Consider the following 24,872-nt stretch of genomic DNA (forward strand, 5'->3'; position numbering starts at 1 on the left):
TAGAAAGCACAAGGTTCATGAAAGCCAGCTGGGTGACCTTGGCCTAGTCATTTTCTCCCAGCCTAAGTGAAATCACAGTGTTGTTGTGGTGGTGAAATAGGAGGAGAAAGGATATCATTTCTGCCTTTTTACATTGCTGTAAAAATAATAAAGATGAGCCATAAATAAAAAAAATAAAATAAAAATTATTTTATTATTTATCATACCTCCCAGACCTGGGCGAAGTCTGTTATCGTATCCATCCAATAGGCCATCAAGGATCCGAGTGAATATGGTAATGTTGTCATTGGTGTCATGTTTCCCTGAAGCTGTTGGCATCTGTGAGAAGCTGTTAAAAAGGAGAATATAGGAAGAATGTAAATATAATCAACCTTGGCCAGAGGTTGCCTTATATTTCAATTTTCATTTAATTATTTAGATTGGTTTATTGTTGGCTATCAACATTTCCTGGTGGTTTACAATAAACATAGTAAGCATCTAGGACTGGATAATGGAAGACTTCACAGGGGAGATTACAGAAAAATGTGTGGTCTTAACTGTTTTATAGAAAACGTAACCGTTTTATAGAAGCTTTCTGCCATTATATTCCACCATTGTGCATTTGTTCTTCTTTTATATCCTGTAAACAAACACACATACCTCGCATATATTTTCTCTTATCAGCAGAAATTACTGTGCTGGAAAGAGCCTCAGGAATCATCAATCCCTGCAAATTCAGGAAATTTGATGCATGGCTGAGACTCATGAATAACAAGGGCAGTTTGCAAACAACTTTTTGAAACAATATGTATTAAGGTTGAACAGTTGATAACATTAGAAACTCTATAAAGATCCCAGAAGAGCAGGAGCCTAGACTTGTTATTTACATTGTTATATATAGTATCATGCTCCAGGCTGACTAGCCGTTACCCTAAACTTGTGATGGTGAACCTATGACACACGGAGCCATATCTGAGGGCACATGAGGGGTTTTGTGCACTGGTCAGCTGATTTTTAGCACTTCCGGAGGGTGGAGGCTGTTTTCATCCTCCCCAGGCTTCAGGAAAGCTTCCGAAGCCTGTGGATGGTGAAAAACAGCCAAAATAGGCCTACTGTAAGTTCAAAAGCATGCATGTGCGGGGGAGGGCATTGCATTATGGGTGTGGGCAGGCATGTTCACACTATCATATGCAGGGATGTCCTTTTGGTACCCAAGCAAAAAAAGGCTCGCCATCTCTGCCCTAAACAGCCTTGATTTCATGAAATGAGCAAATACAAAGTGCAGACAATAATTGATTTACTTCTCCCTGTAGATCAGTTTCTCAATTTGGATCTACCATTAAGGCTAGACAATCATGAAAAAACAATGGCAAGGAAAACAGTTAACTTCAATTGTTAAACTGTTAAACTAGCTGCAACCCCGATCAGAGGAGAAACCTAGCTTTGGTGACTCACACACTGGTAGCCTCCAGTTTGAATTATTGTATATTAGAAATTATGCTCTGTGAATAGCCTGAAAGACAGTCTAAAGTTTGCAGCTGGGCCAGAATACCCAGCAGCATGGGTAGTGTGAGTATCTCTTGAGATTTGACAACATCCATTTGACACAACTTCAATGGTTGCTGGTTGCTTTTTGAAGCTAATTAAAAATGTTTTTAATGATGTATAAAGCCTTACACAGCTTTAGATAAAGGATCTTGCAGGATTGCCTAATCCCACAGAGTCTGTCTTCCATGATTAGATCACTGCAGCTCCAGTAGTTACATTTGACACCAGTATTAGTTGTGACTGCAGCAGCATATTCTTGCAGTAAAAATAAAATTATTCTACAGTTATTTATGTTTCTTTTTTTTCATGTTCGGATTCAAGTTATGGAGCAAAATGCCATTGGAGTTGAAACAAACCTTTTTTCTTTATTATACTCCATAAGACTTCAGAAAAGAGACTCACACAGATAAAAACTTTAATTTAGGCTTTAACTATTTTAACTCTCTTTCAATAGTTTATGTTTCTATAATGTAAATATAATACTTCTTACTGTTTTAATAATTCATTGACTTTTGTTTTACATTGTTCTTTCGTTTTACTTGTATTTCTGGAAGGCATCTTTTGCCATTGATATGATTTAGCATACAAATACTCTAAATAAATTTAGAAATGTGTAGTGCATAAGTGGGAAGACAAGGCATCTTTGTACAAAGGAAGCACCCACATTGCGGGATATCCTGGCCGCTCGGACATTGCCTATCTCCGGTGGCTGCTTGGGGATGAGCAGGCCAGGATTATGGCACAAGTGGCCAGATTCTGCGCGGTAGCAGCGGGGATTCGTCGCAAATGTGTGCCTTCATAGTGAAATATGTACATCTTTTGTATAGTTACGATGGGTCAATCTTGGTTGCTCAGCCAAAAGTCCTGTTTCCTGTTCTTTTTCCTTTTAATTATTATTAATATTATATTGATGGTCTTTGACCGTAAATAAAAATTTATTATCATTAACCCACTTTTTCTATGTCTGTTGTTGTACTTGTTTGTTGAAAGTTACTTTAAAACTTACATTCAAACAGTTGTCGATAAGGCCAAACAAAATTCTAATTTGATTAGATAGTTCTACTTAGCTTAAATTAACTCATGTTAATTGGATTATTCCACAGTTACATAATCAATTATTTCTCACTTTCTAATACATGTAAAAGCACTATTTGGTGGTATCTGTTAAAAAAAAAATCTGAAAATCGTTTCAAGGCTTTAGGGAACCACAGGAAATTCTGGAGCTTCAGATTCTGCATATCTGCTTTAAAAAATATTAAAATAACTTTAAATAACCAAAAACTTGATTATTACAAAGTCTGCAAAAATCTTTTCCGAAGTCTTCATTTCTGAAGACTATTGTGTAAACAGTCATGTGCAAGGGTTTTTTTTTTAATAGGAAGGTTATTAGATAGAAAATAATACATCAGGCCATATCAGTTCTAAATCGAAAGAAGTTCAGCTGCCTGAATTCTAATTACATCCATCTAAGCTCAATATAAATATTACTAAATACATTTTAAAGAATCTTGCTCGGCCAATTTTTAGTTTTAGGCAGTTGCTAAATGCCGAACTGCCAACCTTCTGATCGACAAGCTCAGTGGTGAAGATGCTGAGCTTGTTGATCAGAAGGTCAGCAGCTTGGCGGTTCGAATACCTAGCGCCGCATGAAAGGTTAAGTTTCTGTTATTTGTCCAGCTTCTGCCAACCTAGCAGATTGGATGTAAAAATGCAAGTAGAAAAATTGGGACCACCTTTGGTGGATTGGTAACAGCGTTCCAGATGCCATTATTATTATTTTATTTGTTTCTTTGGATTTCTATGCCGCCCCTCTCCATAGACTTAGGGCAACTTACAAAAATAGGAATAAAATACAAAATACAGCAGAGGGAAACCCAAACATAAAACAAATACTAAAACCCCAAGTTATTTAAAACCAGACTTTTATACTCATTTTAACCACAATCCTACATTCGCATCATTGGCAAAATGCTAGTGCTCAACAGCCCAAGGCCTGCTGGCAAAGGTGACTTTTTGGGGCCAGGAGGGTGCAGACAATATGAATCTCTGGAGGGAGCTGATTCCAGAGGGCCGTGGCTCCCACAGAAAAGACCCTTCCCCATGCCCTGTCAGCTGGAATTGTTTAGCCGGCTGCTGGGTTATGTGAGGCAGAAGATGGTACCATAAGTAACCTGGTCCTAAGCCACATAGGGCTTTATAGGTCATTACCAACACTTTAAATTACATCCGGAGACCAATTGTCAAGCAATGCAGCTCGCAGAGTGATGGTGAGATATGCACATGCCTTGGAAGGCCCAAAACAGCTCGCACGGCTGCATTTTGCACCAACTGTACTCTCTGAAGGTTCTTTAAAGGTAATCCCATGTAGAGGACATTGCAGTAGTCGAACATCGAGGTGATGAGGGCATGAGCGATTGTGAGAAGAGATTCCCTGTCCAAATAGTGCCGCAACTGGTATACTAGGCGAACCTGTGCAAACGCCACCCCTGCCACAGCTGAAAGGTGATGTTCCAAGGTCAGCTGTGGATCAAGGAGGATGCCCAAGTTGCACACCTCTCTGAAAGGCTCAAACATCCACCCCCCACCCCCCCGGATGATGGATGGACAGATAGAATTGTCCCTGGAAGACAAAACCCACAGCCATGCTTTCTTGTCAGGATTAAGCCTGAACCTGTTAACACCCATCCAGACCCTCACAGCCTCCAGACATCAACACATCACCTCCACTGAATTGACACGGGGTGGAGATGTACAGCTGAATATCATCAGATGATGTACAGCATACCTTTGGCATTTAATCATGCTGGCCACATGACCATAGAGATGTTTTCAGACAGCACTGGCTCTTCGGCTTTGAAACGGAGATGAGCATGCCCCCCCCCCAGTTGGGAACGACTAGCACATATGTGCAAGGGGAACCTTTACCTTTAAAGAGTCTCTAACAATTCTGACCTTGGTTCAAGGTGGTGGCTGGAACCAGCAGTCATTAGATAAAAGAAGGCTGTTTTCTACACATGTCTCACCTTCCCAAGACCACCAAGCAACTCAAATTCTATAGCATGGGATGAAGCAGACTAGAGTTTAAATTGTGGACTCTACAATGAGCATTCAAATTATTGTTTTATTTCATTCTTATCTGCCATAAATAATGTGAGAAAAAAACTGCCAAATTGTATCCACAATTCTGCCAATTTTAGCCAGCAGCAGTGATCGAGTAGGACTTTGTCATTTCTGCAACTATTGATCATGTATAAATTTACTTGTTTTCCTTTCTTTTTCTCTGCCCTAAATGAGCATATATGAAAATCATGCTTTTATGGTGATTTTAATAATTTAAATTATGAGTACAAGCTAAAAAAAAAATCCCTCTTGGTCATTTTATCTGTTTTAAATGGTTAAACTTGGATATTTCTTTACAGGTTAAAAATAGCACACTGCCAAATGCAGACCATGCACAAAAGCAGTGAATGTAATTATGGTTCTGCCAGTATGGTTGAAGCTAAAATCTTCTGTGCAATATGACTTCTCTAAAGTCAGGAAAAGGAAGCCCTAAAATATTGTTTTTCAAAATAATAGCGGAAGGAAAGGAAAGTATATTTCTTTTAAGAAATATTAAGATTGCTAAAGCTCATGTTTCTTTTCTCTAAGCACACTTTTATGTTCTCTGTTGTTTTGAAAACATAGATTGTAGAATTATGCAAAGATAAATAATCCAAGTTAATGAGAAAAGAAAAATGATAATGGTTCTATTTCTTTTTTAAATAGATTTTATTGTGTTTTTCTCATTAAACAAATAGTCATATTTTTATGTAACTGCTCATTTACATATTATTTACAAATCATTACATTTCAATCTAAGCATATTCCATATATTTCAATTATAAATTTTACTTTTACTTACATTTTATCTTTTTTTTCACTCTTCTATTCTCAATCTAATAACACCATTTCTTCCATATTGCATAATATTCCGAATAGCATTAGGATTATAGCATTTAAACTTATATACAGCTTCACAATGCTTTACATCCTTCTATAAGTGGTTTACAGAGAGTAAGCATATTGCATATCCCTCCAAAATCTGGGTCCTCATTTTACCGAACTTGGAAGGATGGAAGATTGAATTAAGCTTGAGCCTACTGAGATTCCATCTGCCAAACTGCTGGCAGCCCATGATCAGCAGAAGTAGTTTGCAGTACTGCACTCTAACCACTGTACCACTGAGAATCATTATGTCCTTTCAGTTCAATTGTTAATTTGTCCATTTTGGCATAATCAAGTATTTTTTTATTACTAAATTTTTGGAAAGTAAGTTATTTTGTCTCTAACATTACACAAACACTATTCTTGCAGCTATTATAATATGTACAGTAATATAATGTATATGGTTGTTTTATTTTATCCCCCTTCAGCAATCCCTAACAAAAATAACTCTGGAGTATATTCTACTTGAAATCCTGTTATTTCTTGTATCTATCTATGAATTTTTACCTAATTTTTTCCCCATGCATAACCACCATGTATGATAGAAGGTAGCTTGTATTTACTGCATTTCCAGGAATTTGGTTTCAAATTTGGGTAAATCTTTGCTAATCTAGCTGGTATCATACACCATTGATAAAACATTTTATACTTGTTCTCTTTATATTTTGCCGATTTAGTTATTTTATAATTAACTATTAACTATTCCAAATTTTCCCCCAGTATACTATGTCCAATTTTTTTTGCCCCTGCTATCATAATTCCCTTCAATATGTCCTCTGCTCTGTCAAATTTTAATAAATGTTTGTAAATTTTTGTAATTAATTTTTCATCCAGGCCAATCAATATTTTATCTAATTGTTGTGGGGCTATCTCAAATCCTTCAGTGGTTCCATTTCTACCTGAATTGCTGACACTTTCTGATGAAATCTTTTATAACTTAAACAGCTAATGCTTTGTAATGTTTCCTTGTAATTTTAATTCTATTTTTGGCATTGTATAAGAACAATTAAAAAACAACAACAAAAAGAACAAGAATAAAACTGGAAGAGGAGGTGTGACCTAGAATACTTTAATGATTTTGCATTCTTAATTCAGCTTTTTAGTTTTGATCAATTTAGTGAAATAACACTTGCAGGGAGATACCTTTGTTTGATCTAGCACATATACATGCAAAATATCTTAACCCCTTTTTAAATGTTTATTTACCTTAGAAAAAATAACTGAATTCTAAAGCAGTATGGTTTTTATCCACCAACTACCATGATTAACTGATGAAAAGGATTTAGAGTAAATATAACATGGTTCTGATAAAATACATGGAAGCATTTGCTATACAATATATTCATATGTATGTGAATCTTATCTCACCACAAACAACGATTATGTCCCTTTGGATGACATCAGTTATTCACTTATGAGCAGACAAACTTACAAAGAGAAAGCTGTTTCAGATATTGAATTTAGTATGTGAACGTATCAATTGAACAGAATTAGTGTGGAATGACACATACAGGACACACACAAGTGAACATGCAAGTAATTCACCAGTTAAAATTTCTGCAAAGGCAAAATTTAGAGTAGGGCATATTCTTCATAAGTTAAGTGAAATGTACACATGTATAGTTATCAATGAAAGGTGAGACAAACTGAATTCAGACAATCATTGCCTAACTAACCTGTTATTTGAAGTTATTAGTCACAGGTTCATGTGAGCAGGTTCAAAATATAATGAAGTGATAAATCACTCTTTAAATCACTACTCAAATTTTACCTATGGTGGCTACACCATATTTGGTGTTGTTGTCTCAAGGAGATGCCTAAGTCTTTCATATCCTAACCAACTCAAAAAGAGACTGCTTGTTTCATTTTAATGAAAAATAGATGATCAACGTATTCTCCAGCAACTTGAGAATCCTGTAAAATGTTCCTTTGTTAGAACTATTTCCCTGAGCAAAGACTGCACTGATCTCAAGTAAAGTCTAGATGGAAAACCCAAGGATAAGTTTTAAATGTTATAACAAAGTTTTCCCATAAATTCCATTCCCTTCGTCAAAGCAGTGGAAGTGATGTACCAGTGCCTGGAGGCTGTTAGGGTCTGGATAGGTGTCAACAGGCTCAAACTCAACCCTGACAAGATGGAGTGGCTGTGGGTTTTGCCTCCCAAGGACAATCCCGTCTGTCCGTCCATTACCCTAGGGGGGGAATTATTGACCCCCTCAGAGAGGGTCTGCAACTTGGGCATTCTCCTCGATCCACAGCTTACTTAAGAACATCATCTTTCGGCTGTGGCAAGGAGGGCGTTTGCCCAGGTTTGCCTGGTGCATCAGTCGCGGCCCTATTTGGAAAGCTCACAGTCACTCATGCGCTTATCACCTCGAGGTTTGACTACTGCAATGCTCTCTACATGGGGCTGCCTCTGAAGAGTGTTCGGAAACTCCAGATTGTGCAGAATGCGGCCGCGCAAGCAATTAAGGGTCTTCCCAGATACACCCATGTTTCATCAACACTCCGCAGCCTGCATTAGTTGCCGATTAGTTTCCAGACACAATTCAAAGTGTTGGTGATGACCTATAAAGCCCTACATGGCATCGGACCAGAATACTTACGGGACCACCTTCTGCCACATAAATCCCAGCGGCCGATTAGGTCCCAGAGTTGGCCTTCTCCAGATCCCATCAACCAAACAATGTCGTCTGACGGGGCCTAGGGGAACAGACTTCTCTGTGGCGGTCCCGGCCCTCTGGAATCAACTCCCTCCAGAGATTCGAACTGCTCCCACCTTCCTTGCCTTTTGCAAGAGCCTGAAGACCTATCTATGTCATCAGGCATGGGGAAACTAATGTATCCCTTTTCTGACCATTAAAGTTATGAGTGGGTATGATTGTGTAGTATTGATTGTTTTTAAGATAATGGGTTTTAGTTACAGTTTTAATTATTAGATTTGTATCTGTATTGTTTTATTGTGGTTGTGAGCCGCCCCAAGTCGAATAAATTATTGTTGTTGTTGTTATTGTTATCATTATCATCATTATTATTATGCTTTGCCACTTCCCAAATCTCACTTGTCTTTGACCCACTATAGGAATGCTAAATAGTAAGAATATTAAGGAACAAATGTATTCACAACAAACTTATGACTTTGGTAGGCAATAAATTTTCTCAAAGGGCGACATGAAAAACTGGGAACGCTATGGAGACCTACCATGCCAAATCCCCAATTCTACCACCACTCTACTCTTCCCTATCACTGATGCCCCACCTCCACCATTATTACTACCTCACACAGCCCCACCAATGCTGCTGGTCAGGTTGGGACTGCCTGAGGGCCGTAAAATCCCTAGGTCTGCTAACGAGGGTTGAGCAGGCTACCGACAGGGAGCAAAAACAATAGATGAATCTGGAGTCTAAGAGATTGCAGTATATTGCCATAATATTTAGCTACAATGAGATAAGTTAAATTTGTAAAGTTTTGTTGAATAGGTTGATTGAAAAGAGCAAACAGTTTGCTCGGATCATATAAAATGTCTTGGAGCTTTTAGATGCAGATTTGTCATTTAAATGTTTAAAACACCACCATGTCTTTTAAATATCTACAGGTAATTCTCAATTTACAATCACAGAATTTCCATTGCTAAATTGTTAACTGAGACCCATCCAATTTTATAGCCTTTTTTGTGCAGTTGTTTAAATCAATCACATGGTTAAGTAAATCTGGCTTTTCCCCTTGACTCTGTCGGAAGCTGACCTTGAAGGTTGCAAATGAGGATCATGTGACTCGACAAGGCTGCAAACCTTTTCATGCTAGCTGTTAAGTACCCAAATTTTGATCACATACCCTTGAGGATGCTGCAATCGTCATAGGTGCAAGCAGCAGCCATAAGTAACATTTTTACATGCTGTTGCAATGTTGAACAGTCACTAAACAAATGGTTGTAAATTGCAAATTGAAGATTACCTGTAATTCCTTCAGAGGATTCTCTTAATGGACTTTTTTTTGTAAATGCAACCAAAAGTAATCAGTTGCTTTAGACTTCAAGATAAATGTTGGTTCTGAAGCAAATTCTCTTTATTACAGATGCCTTTCCAGCAATTTGGAAACAGGGAAAATATTCACCACAGGGTACAGCATTTCTGCAATTGTCTCAGGAACCTCTCCTATTAATGAGGAGGCATTGTGAAATTATTGGAAAAGTTTTGTTTTTAATGACTTTGTTCCTAACATAAATTTGAACTGAAGTAAATTAAACACCAGAGGTTACCTTTTAAAACAGGGGTCTCCAACCTGGGCAACATTTAGTGTGGCAGACTTCAACTCCCAACCTGGGGAATTCTAAGAGTTGAAGTCCGCCAGGCTTAAAGTTGCCAAGGTTGGAGACCCCTGTTTTAAAGTACCGGTATGTGTTTTAAAGATATTTATACAACCCCAGTAGGTAATGGAGCCAGTATGACTGGCCTTGAAAAAAGCTAAGGCAGGGTTGGTCATGGCTGGGCTCAGATCCAGAACTAAAAGCTTACTAGGAAGTAAAAAAAACCCCAATAACCATATATTCTGAGGAAAGGGGCATGACAAACTACTTCCATGTTTTTGCCAAGAAAATTACATAAAATGTTTGTGTAGTCACCAAGAGTTGACATCACCTAAGATATTGGGGTTTTTTTAATAGCCTCAAGCAGACTAGCAATTTAAGAAAAAAAAGAATAGCTTCTACAAAGCATTGCTTACCTGCAGGAAGGAGGTAACTTGATTATTGCTTTTGGTCAAATAATGTTTGCAGATTTTAAAACAATTTGCAAAAATTTGAAAACTTTCTGATTCAAGATCACATAGGATACAATACTTTATAAAAACTCAAAAATCTCAGTTTGGCTTTGAAATTCACTGATTAATTAGTATTTCTCATCTTAACATGTGTTACATGACTGAAGTAAAGAAAAAAAACCCTTCCTTGCATGTTTTTTTTTCTGCAAAGGACTAGCACAGGCAACCCAGAGAGGGACGGTATAGAAGTCTAAATAATAATAATAATAATAATAATAATAATAATAATAATAATAACAACAATAACAACAACAACAATAACAACAACAAGAAGCCTCCTATGCAGCAAAAAAATACAAAATTGCTAAAACAATAGCAATGTACACATTGCTGTGTATTTTATTTATTTATTTATTAGATTTGTATGCCGCCCCTCTCCGTAGACTCGGTTTCTTAATACTATTTCATTTCCAGTTCAGGATTGTCATACTGACTCTTTCTCCTAAATTAATAGAAAAGGATCCAAGTGCAAAATGACCTGATATGCATCAGAATTAAGTCATGGAAGATCTGTCCAAGAAGAAAGGTCTATTTGTATTACATCACTATTCTGATCTCTTCTTTATGACAAAATCTTATACATACAGATCTAGAAAAGCAGATCTATCCTCACAACCTTCATCGGATTCATTTCTCCTCTAAAATCAACAGAATTCTAGGTCACCTTAAGGCAGAAGCTTTAGTTTGCTCTTGCTTTATAAACACCCAGGGAACATCTGTTTTATGCATGAAATATCTCTATGGCATGAAAAAATGGATAGTTAGATTGGTGAATGTTTATGTTTCTAATTTTTCCACAAAGAGGAAGACAAATTATATAGGAGTAATTGTGTAGGTTGATTATAACAGAGTCAACAAAATATATTTGACACATTGAAGGCTAGTCAACTGAGTTTGCAATTATTTGGTTAATCATCAGGATAAGAGGGCCAAATAAGGTTGCTCACAACATATCTTAGATATGGACACCAGAAAACCTTCAAAAGTTGCCTTGGATTGTAATTTTTAATGGAAAATATAATTACAATTTGAAAGGCTTTTTTTACATATTCACACAATGAATTTTTTAATCTCTTCTTTTCATATATGCTTTTTCTTCTATGTCACTGTTTATAAGCGAACCACTCTGGAAATTTGTTTTGTGTGGCAGGTAGGTAGATAGGTAGGTAAGTAGGTGGGTGGGTGGGTGGATGGACGGACGGACAGACAGACAGACAGACAGATGATGGAGGGAGGCATTTGAGTGTACTTTGTATGTTATTCACTGTCTAACCTCCAACCTTTCTAAGTAGGGATGAGAAAATATTGCTGGGCATTATTTTGCCTCCTTCCTTAATTGTCAAGAAACTTAGATGCTAGTCTTGTTCCAAATGTATTTATGTGTGGATGCCCATCCTTGAAAACATAATCAAAACCTACTGGTAAATTTTATTGTACGGTGGGAAAAAAAATAAAATGAGTAAGTAATTAGCTGGAAACTTCAGGGCTAGCAAATTTTATTTATCCAGAAAAACAAGGCCATAAAAATGTTCCTAACCTCCAGTTCCAGACACAGCGATTTGGGATAAGAAGGGATGCTTTTTTTTAATGTGGAGACATGTCTAACACAAAGTCAACATGTGTACTTCCACAGATAGTTGCTTAGGTATAGATGCAGGACCCATGTTTAGATATAGATATAGATATAGACCCAAGAACTCTTTTTCTGCTCATGCTGGTTCCAAATAGGAAAGTTTTGACAGCAAGGAATTCAGCTTTCAATCCAAAGTCCAAAATTCTTCATCAATATTTCTGTGGCGCTGCCAAGTCACTATAGACTTCTATCCACTCAGCAAGGGAAGTCTTAGAAAAAGTTACAGATGTGCATGATTATGTTAATAAAGCATCCAAGAATCAAATTCAACTTGAAGACTTTATCTTTATACATATACCCTAGGTAGTTTTGTGCATGTTTGTGGTACCTCCAAAACAAGGCATTTAGAAAGAAGGATAAACAGCTTTGAATCTTGTTCAACTATATTTTTCAACTACACCAGCCTGAAAAATGGTATTTTAATGCCCTCCTACTTAAGTCAATGCAAGGTTAAGAAAAAAAAAAGAAAACTATCCAAACCACCACCCAACAAAAAACCGAAAAGGACTATTTTGATTCTTGCTTGCTACTGTTGGGGTGAGTTGGCAGGTTATCAAATATGGCAGCTCAACAGCACTGAAAATAATACTATTCTTACGCCCAAGTCCACACAAGATAGCTGTTATATATAATTACAGTGTTTTAGTTTTGCATGATAACTAATGTAGAGACACCCCAGATACAAGTATACCACATGGGGATTACATCCCTAAAACATTTTGGCAGCATTATGAAAATAATTTACTGCCTTCTTCCAGAAAACATTGGAATGATCAATAGATGAACTAACAGATGTAAGATTACCTAAGATTGCTTCATTCAGATACTAACCAGGTTCAACCCAAAACTAGGTGCTAGCTTTTGCTGAGGCCTTAATGATAAATCAATGTAGATCAATAACTTTTATTTTAATGGCTATATTATTAAACTTAACTAAAATGAATATGGGGATATTTTTTCTAGTGTTAAGAAATTAGTGTTCATAAAATTAATAGTTAGCATATATGTTTCAAATCTATAACACATTGTTTCTTTTTCCAAAGCATTCATTTATTTCCAGAACTTGTACTTTACTTTTCTATCCTAATTATTAAAATAGACTATCCTACAGCATACACATTCACCTATGAAATAAAGAAGGGATTTCCATTTACTATAAAAGAAAACAAAAAAAAATTCATATATTGCATTGCTTAGAAAAAATATATTGGTTTTCTGTTTACTACTTTTACAAAATACACCATAAAACAAAAAGTAATTACTGAAATGTCAGGATGTGATAAATGGGCACAATTGGTGTTAACTGGTGTATTGAAAATGCTGCTTCAATTTATTAGAGCAACCCTTATGAAGATCTATAAGGAATTCCCAAATATTTCTCAAGATAGTTACTAAACTGCAGCTAAAAAGAGAACCAAATTCCTTGGCTCAGTTACGCAAACTTTCACAAACTCCTGCAATGCTCAATTGCGCATCAGAATAGTCTATAGCCAACAATGCAGTGCATGGAGAATTTTACTCCTGGAGTGGATTAAGAGAAACTGTTTGGCAAATGTTATCCATTTAAAAATGATTTTGCTAAAAAACTTTTAAGGACAAATAACATACACTACAATTGCCTATCTCTGCCAAGCTGATAAAATACTGAAAAGCCTCACTTCCTTTTACTGTTCTTTGAAAAAAAGGTTTCTCAAAACCTATGCAAGGACACTTTTAACTCTTTTATTTAGGAATCACTCTTAACTCCTGGTGACTGCCTGCCTGGACAGGGCTCTACAATTTTCTTGTCAAGATTTCAGAATGTCATTGCTTCCTAGTGTAAGAGAAAGTGTCTACCCAAGGTCACCTAGTTTGTGCCAAAGGCTGAACTAGAATTCACAGTTTCCTAGTATTCTATCCACAGTACCAAACTGACTCTTAAGTATATTTAGAGGGAATTAGGAATAATCTTTTACATTTCTTATTATCAGTAACTATATTTGTTACCATATTAGCAGTGTTACATACTATAGAACAGAGCCAGATTTTAACGTCACTCAGAAAACATTTGCTTCTATAAAAAATGGTTTACTGGACTGTTTTGGCAAACAATATGTAACTTTTTTAATTGTTCATAAATTTTAAATCAACTGCTCCTTGTCCAGCCGTTACCAGCTATTGTTAATAATCATTCTTATTCTAGTTTTTAAGATTTCCTCTTGAAATTTGTCCTCTATTTTTAATTCCTTTTGACTAAGTACCCTCATAAGAACAAATTGTTAAACACACCAATTGTTTTTAAAAATGGTCAATGTACTCAAATTTAAAATAAAAAGGGTATTCAAAAAGTGAAGTGGGAGAAAAATCAAAATCTCCTTTCTGTACTTATTTTGCCTTTTTAATGGTCACAGCAGGTAACAATTAAAATCAGTACAGAACTGAAAGTTATGACTTCTTATAAGGTTTCTTAGTAATAGCAATTTGGTGGGGCTGCAAGGAACACTTGGTAGACACTTCTAACCTTCAATTTCAGGTTAGGTAAAATTGTTTATTAAATCAATACATTGTTGTAATCATATAATGCCAGTATTAAGAATGAGATGTTATTACTCTTTTCCATTTGGGGGACAAACATATTATTGTCTATGGTTCACAGCTCACCTTAGAGCACTCTTCCTGAACTTCATTCATTTTGTGTTTTCACTGATATATTTTTTCTCTTGAGAGAAAAGTTCCTTGTCCAGTATTTCTTTTAAGCCTATGTTTTATTACATGCATCCCTTCCCAGTCCCTGGACAAATGGAAGATGACTCTCCTTTGCAAGAATACAACCAAGCAACTAGACCAATAAACTATATTTAACTGGCCCCAGTGGTGACAGTTGAATAAAGACGTCACACCTAGATCCACTAACAACAGAAACTTGCTTGATGTCAGGATGGCTCATTTCACTAACTCTCAAACAGGATCTTTCTAATAGGCTTCCACTGAGACAATAGTGCTCAGCCACTTGACTTCCATTCTATCTACTTTCAAATGGAACATGTCATAGCGCCAGCTGGAAAGTCACAGGACATGCCAGGTGCAATTAAAATATATTTATCTTTTCAAATTTTCTAGAACTTATCAAGTGATATTTATTATAACATTATTCTTTTAAACTATGATTTCCACTAACTAGTGAAAAAAAGATTTATTTCAAAATTAAAAGCTCCTCAATATATTTCTCATTAAAACGTAAATTTCTACTAAAATGTTTCAGATTATAAAGCTCACTCTTGCTAAAAAAAAAATGACAGCAAAAGCAGGAATGCTTTCAAGGTTGTCTTTTTCTTTTCTATCACACAATTAAATTATTCTCTAAGGGGTTTGTGACAAGTATCAATGTAGAGAAAAAATGAAAAGTACCTGAAAGGAAAGGAGACGAGGAAGAAGGGTAAGAGGAGATTATTTAAAGCATTTTAGAACAGATTTGGTTATTTCACATCCCCCAGTCCTGTCCAGCCCACAAGAGGTTAATCAGAGATTATAAATCAGCATAAATAAGAATACACCATGCACACAATACAACTGCATTGCTTTTATTTTGAAGGCAACTGCTAGTTTTTTTTCCAATTTACACACCTCCACTGTAATGTATTGGCCCTATTCGTTTAGCCCTCCATGACAATCCCAGTTTCACAAGTGAGTCCTAGGAAAAATGACCTACAAATCCTTAACTTAGAACATTTTATGTTAACTTATAAAAGAGTCCCATACATATCTAATTAGAACTACCTTACAGTATTAGAATCTTTTGCAACATTCCTTTTAGGTAGATCAAAGGGACCTCAGAATTTAAGTGTGTTAAGGTAGTGGTACAACCACAACTGAGGCCAAAATTTATGTTGCTAGGTGAGAAATTTATTAAGTGAATTTTGCCCCATTTTATGATGTTTTTTGTCACATCGATAACTGAATCACTGGAGTTGTTAAATTAGGAACAGGATTATTAAGTGAATCTAGTTCACCCATTGACTTTGCTGATCAAGAAGGCTGCAAAGGTTGATCACATGACCCCAGGATCACATGACCCCAAGATTCTGCAACCCTCATAAATGTGAGCATCCAAATAGAAATCACATGACTATGAGGATACTTCAATGGTCATAAGTGTGAAAAATGATCATGTCACCTTTTTAAAGTGCTGGTGTAACTTCAAACAGTCACTAAATGGATTGTTGTAAGTTGAGGACAACCTGTATTGAGATCTACTGACATAATTTGCTTAAGGCTTATTTCTTTTAATTATTGAGAAAGGCAATGGCAAATCATTTTTGGAAAACTTTGCCAAGAAAACAGCAGAGATTTATCCAGGCAATCTCCGACAATCGGAAATGATTGAACAAGAAAAAAGAAAAATTAATGCTCACTGCAAGACATCACTACTTCCTTCCCTCAACCTTAAACCTGACATTTGGCAACACTTTTCCATCCAGATGATTTATATGGTAGCACTGACTTTTGTAATCCTAATGCAGCAAAATACTGGAATGCATACCTAAGATGTCTTAACCAAAAATCAGTGAATATATCTTACCATCCCACAAATCACTCATGTTTACACCTGTTCTAGGCAAAACAAAATCTACTGTTCTATAGATAAAAAACTAATTTTCATAGTCATTAAGCCTTCGTCTTCTTACAATTTTCATGCCTTCTAGCAACTCCTTGTCCTACCCCCAAGGAAAAAATCCTGATTCTGGAGAAGTGGATATAAATGCCCTCAACAGAAGGAATGAACACAAAAGGAAGTTGTTCCATTGGCATTTCTTTGGTATCCTCATTATAATGATTTATTCCCTATCTGTCCCATATTGTTTCCATAATCATTACAGTAATACATTGCGAGAGAACAGAACAGAGAGAAACTGGGCCAGATGTAACTGCATCGAAAGCTTGGAAACCACCAGAGCTCACCACCAGAAAAAACAGAAAGTGCATTTATAAGCAACTGTCACTACTAGTAGGCAACAAGTGAAGGATAAGCTACTAAAACATCTACTAACAAAACTTGTAACAATTTGCTGAATGAGTGACCATATAAATATTTTAAATGAATTAAAAAAAGTGGTACATATAGTCAGAGAACATGCATCGTTTAGTAATGTGTCAATTTCCTTTCTAGACAGGAGGGAAGTTGGAGAGAAAGCAAATGAGCAAGTCATACTATTCTGTTTGCTTATAACTTTCAAAATACAGACTACCTACCAATGAACTAACATTCTGTTTCTAATGCCCACCATGAGCTAGGTACATGAAACAATGTTGGAGTAGCAATACTAATATGTATTTTACTCAATATCACATAGTTATATGAATTACGGAACATCTGATTTGCTTTCAAATTATGCCCATTTTATAGTTGTTTTACAGTTGAGAAAAATAGTAAACAGTTTGTCCCAAATATAACGCTCTGCCATTGAGGGCCATAAGAGATATTAGGATATTTTTGTTTAGGTCTATTTTTTTTAAAAGAAGCCTTGGTTTTTATTTATATTCAAAGAAACAAAACTTTGAAATGCTGCAGTTTGGCAAAGATTTACTAAGCTATACTTTTAGAAAGTCATTTAGTAAATACTTACCCAAAATGACTGACTAAATCCATGGAAATACAAAGAAGAAAGCAGTTTTTGATCATGATAAAATCAGGAAGCATCCCATTGTCCATTCCCAATGAAATTGTTAACAGAATTGGCTGACTTGGTTGGAGTGTGCCTTTATCACCTTTGTTCTGGAGCTGCATAAAATAAGAGTGGCACACTGTAAATGCTTAGTCCAATGCAATTAATACGCTAGATTTCAAGCAATACATACTACAGCTTTTGTCCACTCAATCAAGCATCTATGAAAGATACCTGGATGACCAAACCAGACCAATATGATGTAAATCTCATCCTATTTGAAAGATCCATATATTAATTAAATCACCTGGTCTGCCTGAATCCCAAGTACAATTGGCTCTTTGGGGCTAAAAGCTTGTTATTCTACCTAGATGGCTATCCAGACATACAATATAAAAGTTATTTCTTATTCACATCAATCAGGTAAATAAGAAAAATATACATTTTTCTGATTGGCACATCTTATTTCTATGGAATGTCTGTTTAATCCACCTCGTTTCTCTTTCTTTCTGTAGGGATACTGTGTGTGTATGCACACACCACATAGAAACCATTCTTTTATCTTGTTTTCTCAGTTTTAGAAAGGTGGATCATCTGTCCTGAAATTCACAGGATGCCAACATACAGCGCCAGTCTTAAATAAAACAAAGGCCACACTGGCATTTTCCTTTAGCAACATATTACCCAGGAAGGATGGTGGGGAAAGGAGAAAAGGACAATACCTGATCCCCAAATTGGGTGCCATTGCTTCTGTACTTGTTTGGTCCATAAGGGGCAGGCTAATTGTAACTGGGTTGCTCAGAAACATCTTAATGGCTCCAGAATTGTCATAGGTTGCTGGAGAGATCCTATGTACTGAACGAACACCAGGGATGTGTGCGGAACGGGTTGGTTTTTGCTTCTTCTTTTTTTAAGTGATGTGGCAGCCATCAATCTCTGGAAACCATCAAGTGACAACAGAGATTGATGGAAGGACTCGGCCTCGCTTAAAATTAAAACAAAACGTGTTGTTTTTTTTCCTTTCCCCCGAGCAGGTTTACTTGTTCGGAGACGTCGCCTCGCTTAGAAACGATCTCCAGTTCTCTGCCGCCTTCACACTCTGGAGTCGTGGCTAGGCGCCTTCATACACATACACACACACCCACACAAACACACCCGCGCTCTGCTTCGATGGCACCCCCGTCCCCCCCTTCATCCCCCTCCCTCGGAGGAAGAAGGCTTTGCAGAACCGCAGCCTTCCTTCCCAGCCCTCCCCGCGTCCTAAAAATTCACTTACCGGCCCCTTGCCAGAGCCCCGGTCGATCCCCCTCCTCGGGTTTTACGCCGTCAAAATCTCCTCAGCACCCCACCCACCGATAGGAACGCGCCTCCTCGGACCCAAAGAGAACGGGAAGGGCCCGGCGGCCAAGGTCCAGCGGCACAGTCCGGTTGGCGGGCTTTTGGGGTATCCTGCTGTTGCAACCTACCGCTGCACGCCGGCGCTGCAACGAAGCCGCTCGGACGGCTCCCTCTTCCCCGCCCGCCAACCTCCCTCGGCCCCACGCGGGCGCTCCCCAACTCCTACAAACTCCCGCAGAAGTGCACCTCGCGGAGGGTCCCCGCCGTCGCCATCCCCGTGAGGGCGGCCCAGCTGTTGCGAAAGCGAAGGCTCGCCTCAAACCAACTCGCCCCTCACCATCCGGAACGTCGAAGCTGGAAAAGCGGAGGGAGTCGCCCCCCACCCAAACGGTTCCCTCAGTGGAACCGAATTTGCCCTCACCCCCTCCCTCAAAAAAAATAATACGCGGAGCCGGTCTGTGGGCGCGCGCGCCCCTTTGCCTTCGAGCCGGAGGAGGTCCGCACCTCCCCTCGTGGCCCGCCGCCATCGCCCCCCCTCCTGACAGAATAGCGCAAAGGCTCCCGCCAATTCATCACCCGGGATGCGTGGGGGAAGAGATGGGTCGCCTTACCAATGGCCGGGGAGCTCCTCCGTGCGCGAATTGCGCCTTTTTTTCTCCCGCACACAATCGCTTTTTTTTTCCCGCTAGGTCTGCCGGCGGTGAATTCGAAGCCGGTGACAAAACATCTTCGTTTCTTCCCCCCACCCCCTCCCCAGCCCTCCCCTCCCCCAGAAGAAATATCCCGGGAAGGGCGTTAATTGCTTCGGCGCGGGCGGCCTCCCATCTTCCTTCCAGGGCTCCGGGGCGAGTCCTCCGCTCTCCCTTTTTCCTTCTTCGCCTCGGATCTCCCCCTCCTCCCGATCCCCCGCTAGCCTTTGCCTCGTACTCTCCACATGGCTATTCCTGGACTGGGGAGGGAGGAACAGCTGCCGCGCGGCGCGCTGCCGGTAGGGGCCGCTGCGAGAGGAGCGAAAAATAGTTCATAGGAATCGCTGCGTCCCTATTTTTACGACGGGAAAAGCTGCTTAGCCCAGCGTTGCCGAAGTGCTATTGTTTTCGAGGACAAGGGGGGATTCCGAAGGCGGCGAGGGGGGGGGAGGGCATGTTGGGCGCCCTTTGTTTGGGAGTCTTCAGGTAGGAACAGGACTGAAGTGTGGTTGTTGAGGAAGCCGGAACCTCCGGACCGATAGGTAGAGATATGAGAAATACTATAGGAAATCAGAACGCTCGCCCTTTCCCGTTGGATTTATAACGTTTTTCTTACGTCCTCACACGGTTTAGGCTGTTCGCTATTTTGGGGTTGTGTGTGTGTGTGTGTGTGTGTGTGTGTTTATTTGTTTGTTTGTTTGCTTGCTTGCTTGTTTGTGTGTGTGTGTGTGTGTGTGTGTGTGTGTCATAAGAAGTCTCTTCTGTCAGAAGGATAGTGAATATCCCCAGCAGATTGTTGATTAGGGTGTCCAGCAAACCTGGAAAACAGGGAAATCAGGGAATTATCAGGGAAATCTGGCTCTGTTGTAAAGTGCTATTGCTAACATATTGTAAGCCACCCTGAGTCTAAGAAGAAGGGCGGCATAAAAAAATCGAACGAACAAACAAACAAATAAATAAATAAATAAATAAATAAGCAAGCGGTTTGGGAAATATAAGGGAATTATCAGGGAAATCGTGGGGGGGGACCCGGAATAAATCAGGGGGGGAAACCAAACTGTATTAAAATGTTTAAAAGTCAGGGGAAAATCATGTAAAAGATAAACAACCGATCGCACTCTCTGGCAGAGTCAAGCAAAAATGAGCAGAACCGTGGCAACAACTTGCTTCCTCAGCTACCAATATACCTCCACAGCTTAGCCATTTGGTATGACGTCATCTATGACCGGGCCTTAACTAGATCGCAAGTTACAGGGAAATACAGTATCAGGGAATTTCAAAATGGACACCCTGTTGATCAGATTGGTGGATTGATTAGTGAAATGATAACAGCTTCTCATTCCCAAGCAGTTGAGGGAGAATGAAGCTCCATGAATGCATGTTAAAAGTGGGATTTGCTATAAATTACTTTTAGATAAATTCGTAGAATTTAGTTCTAAGTCAGTATTTGTAGCAGCATTCTGGCATTCCATCAAAATTCTGGATGTTGACATTTCCAAATTCAAACAAATCCGGACACACTTTCTTCAGAAGTACATAAGTACATAAGTGCACCAGAGTGCCTTCCTTCCCCTGTCCTAATTTCTTTCTCACACTAATATCATGAATATAAACATTATTATTTCTTTGTATACTACCAATACGCACTTGACAAAAATAAATAAATAAAATAAATAAAGAGTAGCAGCCATAATTCTGTTTCTTCTAGGTTATAAAGGAGCAAAGGAGATTGTGAACCACACACACACCTTACTCCACCAACCACACTAGAATATGTGGAATATATTTTTTTATTGGCCAAGTGTGATTGGACACGCAAGGAATTTGTTTTGGTGCATATGCTCTTAGTATACATAAAAGGGGTGTACTACATTACCGCTTTAATACAGGACTTCCTAGGTCACTCTTCTGTTAGCAAAAAGATTCTTGAGTGTCTTAGAATCCCAATTTCTAGTCACTCGAAATACCTCAATTTGAAGTGTGTTTTGCATTAAATAGTAAAGTCTTTTTCTTTAAAAAAAATATTGTTACATTGTCTAATAATCAAACCTGTTTTCAAAGGACGGAATGTGTAACGGTGAATGTATTTCCTGCTAGGGTTGTATGCTATGATCTCAGTCTTAGAAAGCAAAGTAAGCTAGTTTGGCAGACTTCCTAGAGAAAGCAACAGTAGGATATATAATCCTGGCATAGTTCTTCTTTTGGCCATATTTGCATCTCCCAACTGTTCATCTTTGTATAATAATCCTTTGTAATTCTCAGTTCACAGGAGGTATAGTAATCTGAGACATATTTTAGTCCCCACTTTTCTTTTTGTCCTGGTTACTTCTGCCAGTAAATTGTAGTTTGGTTCACATATTACAAACCTTGTGTGTTTGATGAAGTCAGTTACTGCAGTGTTGTGTGTTTTGTGACTCTGCAATAGCTAATTTGCTGCCCGTGACCTCTTTATTTACTTAAAGCATATCTTACTGCTTATGGCTTACATGTGAAACACTAGAAATATATACAAAATGGTCAGTATGAAAAGTGACTTCACTGCATGAAAAGACCATTCCTCCCAGGAGCTCTAGCTTAATGACAGAACTCATCCTTAGAACAGAAGGTTCTTGAAAGTCCCTTCAGGAAAAGCCATCACTGAAATCTGAGAAAACTGTCACCAGTAAGTAGACAATGTATGTTCAGCCAGAATTGGGGTAACATACAATAAACCTCCAGTTAGATTATAGGGGTCCCAAAACTTGGCAACTTTAAGACTTGTGGTCTTCAACTCCCAGAATTCTCCAGCTGGCTGGAAAATTCTGGGAGTTGAAGTCCATAAGTCTTAAAGTCCACAAGTTAAAGTCGCCAAGTTTGGGGACCTCTGAGTTAGAAGACAGGAAGTGCTCTGAATTGTTGTAACTGGAAGAAGGGAGAGCAAAACATCATCTCAATTAGCATGAAAGAAGTCACTTCTTTGTGGGAGGGAGGTTCATCATGTCTTCAAGCATTGAGTGGTTTGACAATTGAGTAACGTTTTGTCCAATGAATTAAAAGTATTCTGAGAAGGGATAAATTCCCATTCATAGTGGAAGCATGCATATCTGTAAGCTGGAATTATTTCTGGAAAAAAGAATAGAATAGAATAGAATAGAATAGAATAGAATAGAATTCTTTATTGGCCAAGTGTGACTGGACACACAAGGAATTTGTCTTGGTGCATATGCTCTCAGTGTACATAAAAGAAAAAAGATACGTTTGTCAAGAATCATGATGTACAACACTTAATGATTGTCATAGGGGTCAAATAAGCAATAAGAAAAAAGTGCTGACAATTGCACTGAAAGTATATATTCTGGAATGAGCCCCAAATGTTTATTCTTCACTAAAGCTGGAGCCTTTTGTATACATGCATTGGGAAATTACTCTCTGGACTACTTGTGAAGGGAACCAGGTATCTGGAGGATGCCACTTGATCACCTTTATGAAAAATTGGCCCATGAACTATGCCTCCTCTCTGTAACTGTGGATCCTGCAAGAACCTATTCTCTACTATATCTTTCCCCAAGCTTTGGTGGCTTAACAGATACACATACACCCGCCAATATGAAAAATATATTAAGAGTAACTTGCTAGCAGACACATTCCATGATCATTTTTTAATCAAGGTATCCCTTAAGATTAGAATATTCATCTCTTTCTATAAAACTATCCATTGGCCTCGAGATTTATGTGATTAACATTAAAACTTCTACAGCATATATTAAATTGATTTGTGGGATTGCATAGATTTAATTTAGGTGTCTGTATTCTTAGTGTTTCAGTTTGCTCTCCTCTTGCTTATAGATATGATTATCATAAGCTCCATTATCTAACATGTCTATACAAAATTCACTAACATTACAATTGTATTATCTTTGAAAAATGAAAATCAAGAAAGGCAAGAATCTTTGTTATATAGATGAACAGTTATACAGTAAATTTATAGGTGTGTGAATGAAGGAGTTCCAAATGATTAGTTTTATCAACTCTATATATTAGCATGTCCAGAACTAAACATATTAAAGTCTATACAATTAAAGTCTGCACATATTTTCAATTTTATATTCTAGTACCCGTGTTTTCCCAGAAATAAGACAACCCTCCCCCCTCTCTCTCTCTCACACACACACATACACACAGGGGTGGGCAGCAGGCAGGACGGGGTAGAACGCAGTTCCACTAGTGGAAATTTATTTATTTATTCATTGGATTTGTATGCCGCCCCTCTCCGAGGACTCGGGGCAGCTCACAACATAAATGAAGCTGTGTGCCCAGCTCCAGCTGACTATCCTACCCCCCCCCTCCTCCTCCTCCTCGGAAAGCGGCAGGGAGACCAGCACCGGCAGGAGTTGCAGGGGGCCCATTTCCTCCCCCATCTTTTCTCAACAGCTGATTGGCAACCGTTCACCTAGCTACCCAGCCTGAGGCAGGAACCAACCCAGGAAGGAGAGCGCGGGAAACGTGAAGGAAATTGTCATGCCAGAGAGCGACACTGGTGAGGTTGTAATTCGAGGACTTAACAGTTCACTTGAATGATGATGATTGTTCAAGCCACTCCCACCTGGTCACATGGCTGGCAAGCCACTCCTACGCATGACCATCAAGCCACACCCACAGTGTGGCAGTAAAAATTTTGGCTGCCCATTACTGCATACACACACACACTGAAATAAGTGATAAGTGCTTGGCTTTATTGCCATGGGCTTTTTATCAGGGGATGTCTTATTTTGGGGGAAATAGGGTACGAACTTAAGTTATTCACATTGAAAGAAAAATACTGTGAGCTGTTACATAGACATTTATTTTAAAATATGAACTTGCTCCCAAGTGTGTATCATTTAGAACAGTGCAATTATAAAGAAAAAAAAGGACATAAGGATACATGATAGCCAGGGGTAAAAGTTTCCCTACTGGTTCTGTGGGCATGGCTTGGTGGGCATGGAAGAGAAAGGATATTGCAAAATCTCCATTCCCACCCAAATTCAGGGGAAGGATATTGCAAAATCTCCATTCCCACCCCAGTCTGGGACTAGCCAGAGGTAGTATTTGCCAGTTCTTCAAACTACCCAAAATTTATGCTACCGGTTTTCCACCTCCTGTCAGAACCTGCTGAATTTCATCCCTGATAATAGCTCTATGTAAGATGTACTAATTTCTGAATATAAATCAGAGATGTAGAGTCTCAGTAAAAAGTATGTGTTATCCAGTTGAAAAGCAAA

The 24,872-nt window shown here is 38.4% G+C and overlaps 1 protein-coding gene across 1 annotated transcript in view; it reads right to left on the reverse strand.

Annotated features, from left to right (window-relative positions):
- GABRA5 (gamma-aminobutyric acid type A receptor subunit alpha5) overlaps positions 1-17,715 on the reverse strand; it is a 98,965-nt gene extending 81,250 nt beyond the window's left edge. Inside the window, exons 1-2 of the mRNA XM_070751822.1 lie at positions 17,567-17,715; positions 207-328 (exon numbers count right to left, since the gene is read on the reverse strand). Of these exons, the coding sequence (XP_070607923.1) occupies positions 207-328; positions 17,567-17,652 (208 nt within the window). The 5' untranslated portion in view covers positions 17,653-17,715. The remainder of the gene's footprint in view (positions 1-206; positions 329-17,566) is intronic.
- Between the last annotated feature and the right edge of the window lie 7,157 nt (positions 17,716-24,872).

Source organism: Erythrolamprus reginae, chromosome 4 (genome assembly GCF_031021105.1).
Source record: "Erythrolamprus reginae isolate rEryReg1 chromosome 4, rEryReg1.hap1, whole genome shotgun sequence".
In the NCBI taxonomy this organism is placed as follows: domain Eukaryota; kingdom Metazoa; phylum Chordata; class Lepidosauria; order Squamata; family Dipsadidae; genus Erythrolamprus; species Erythrolamprus reginae.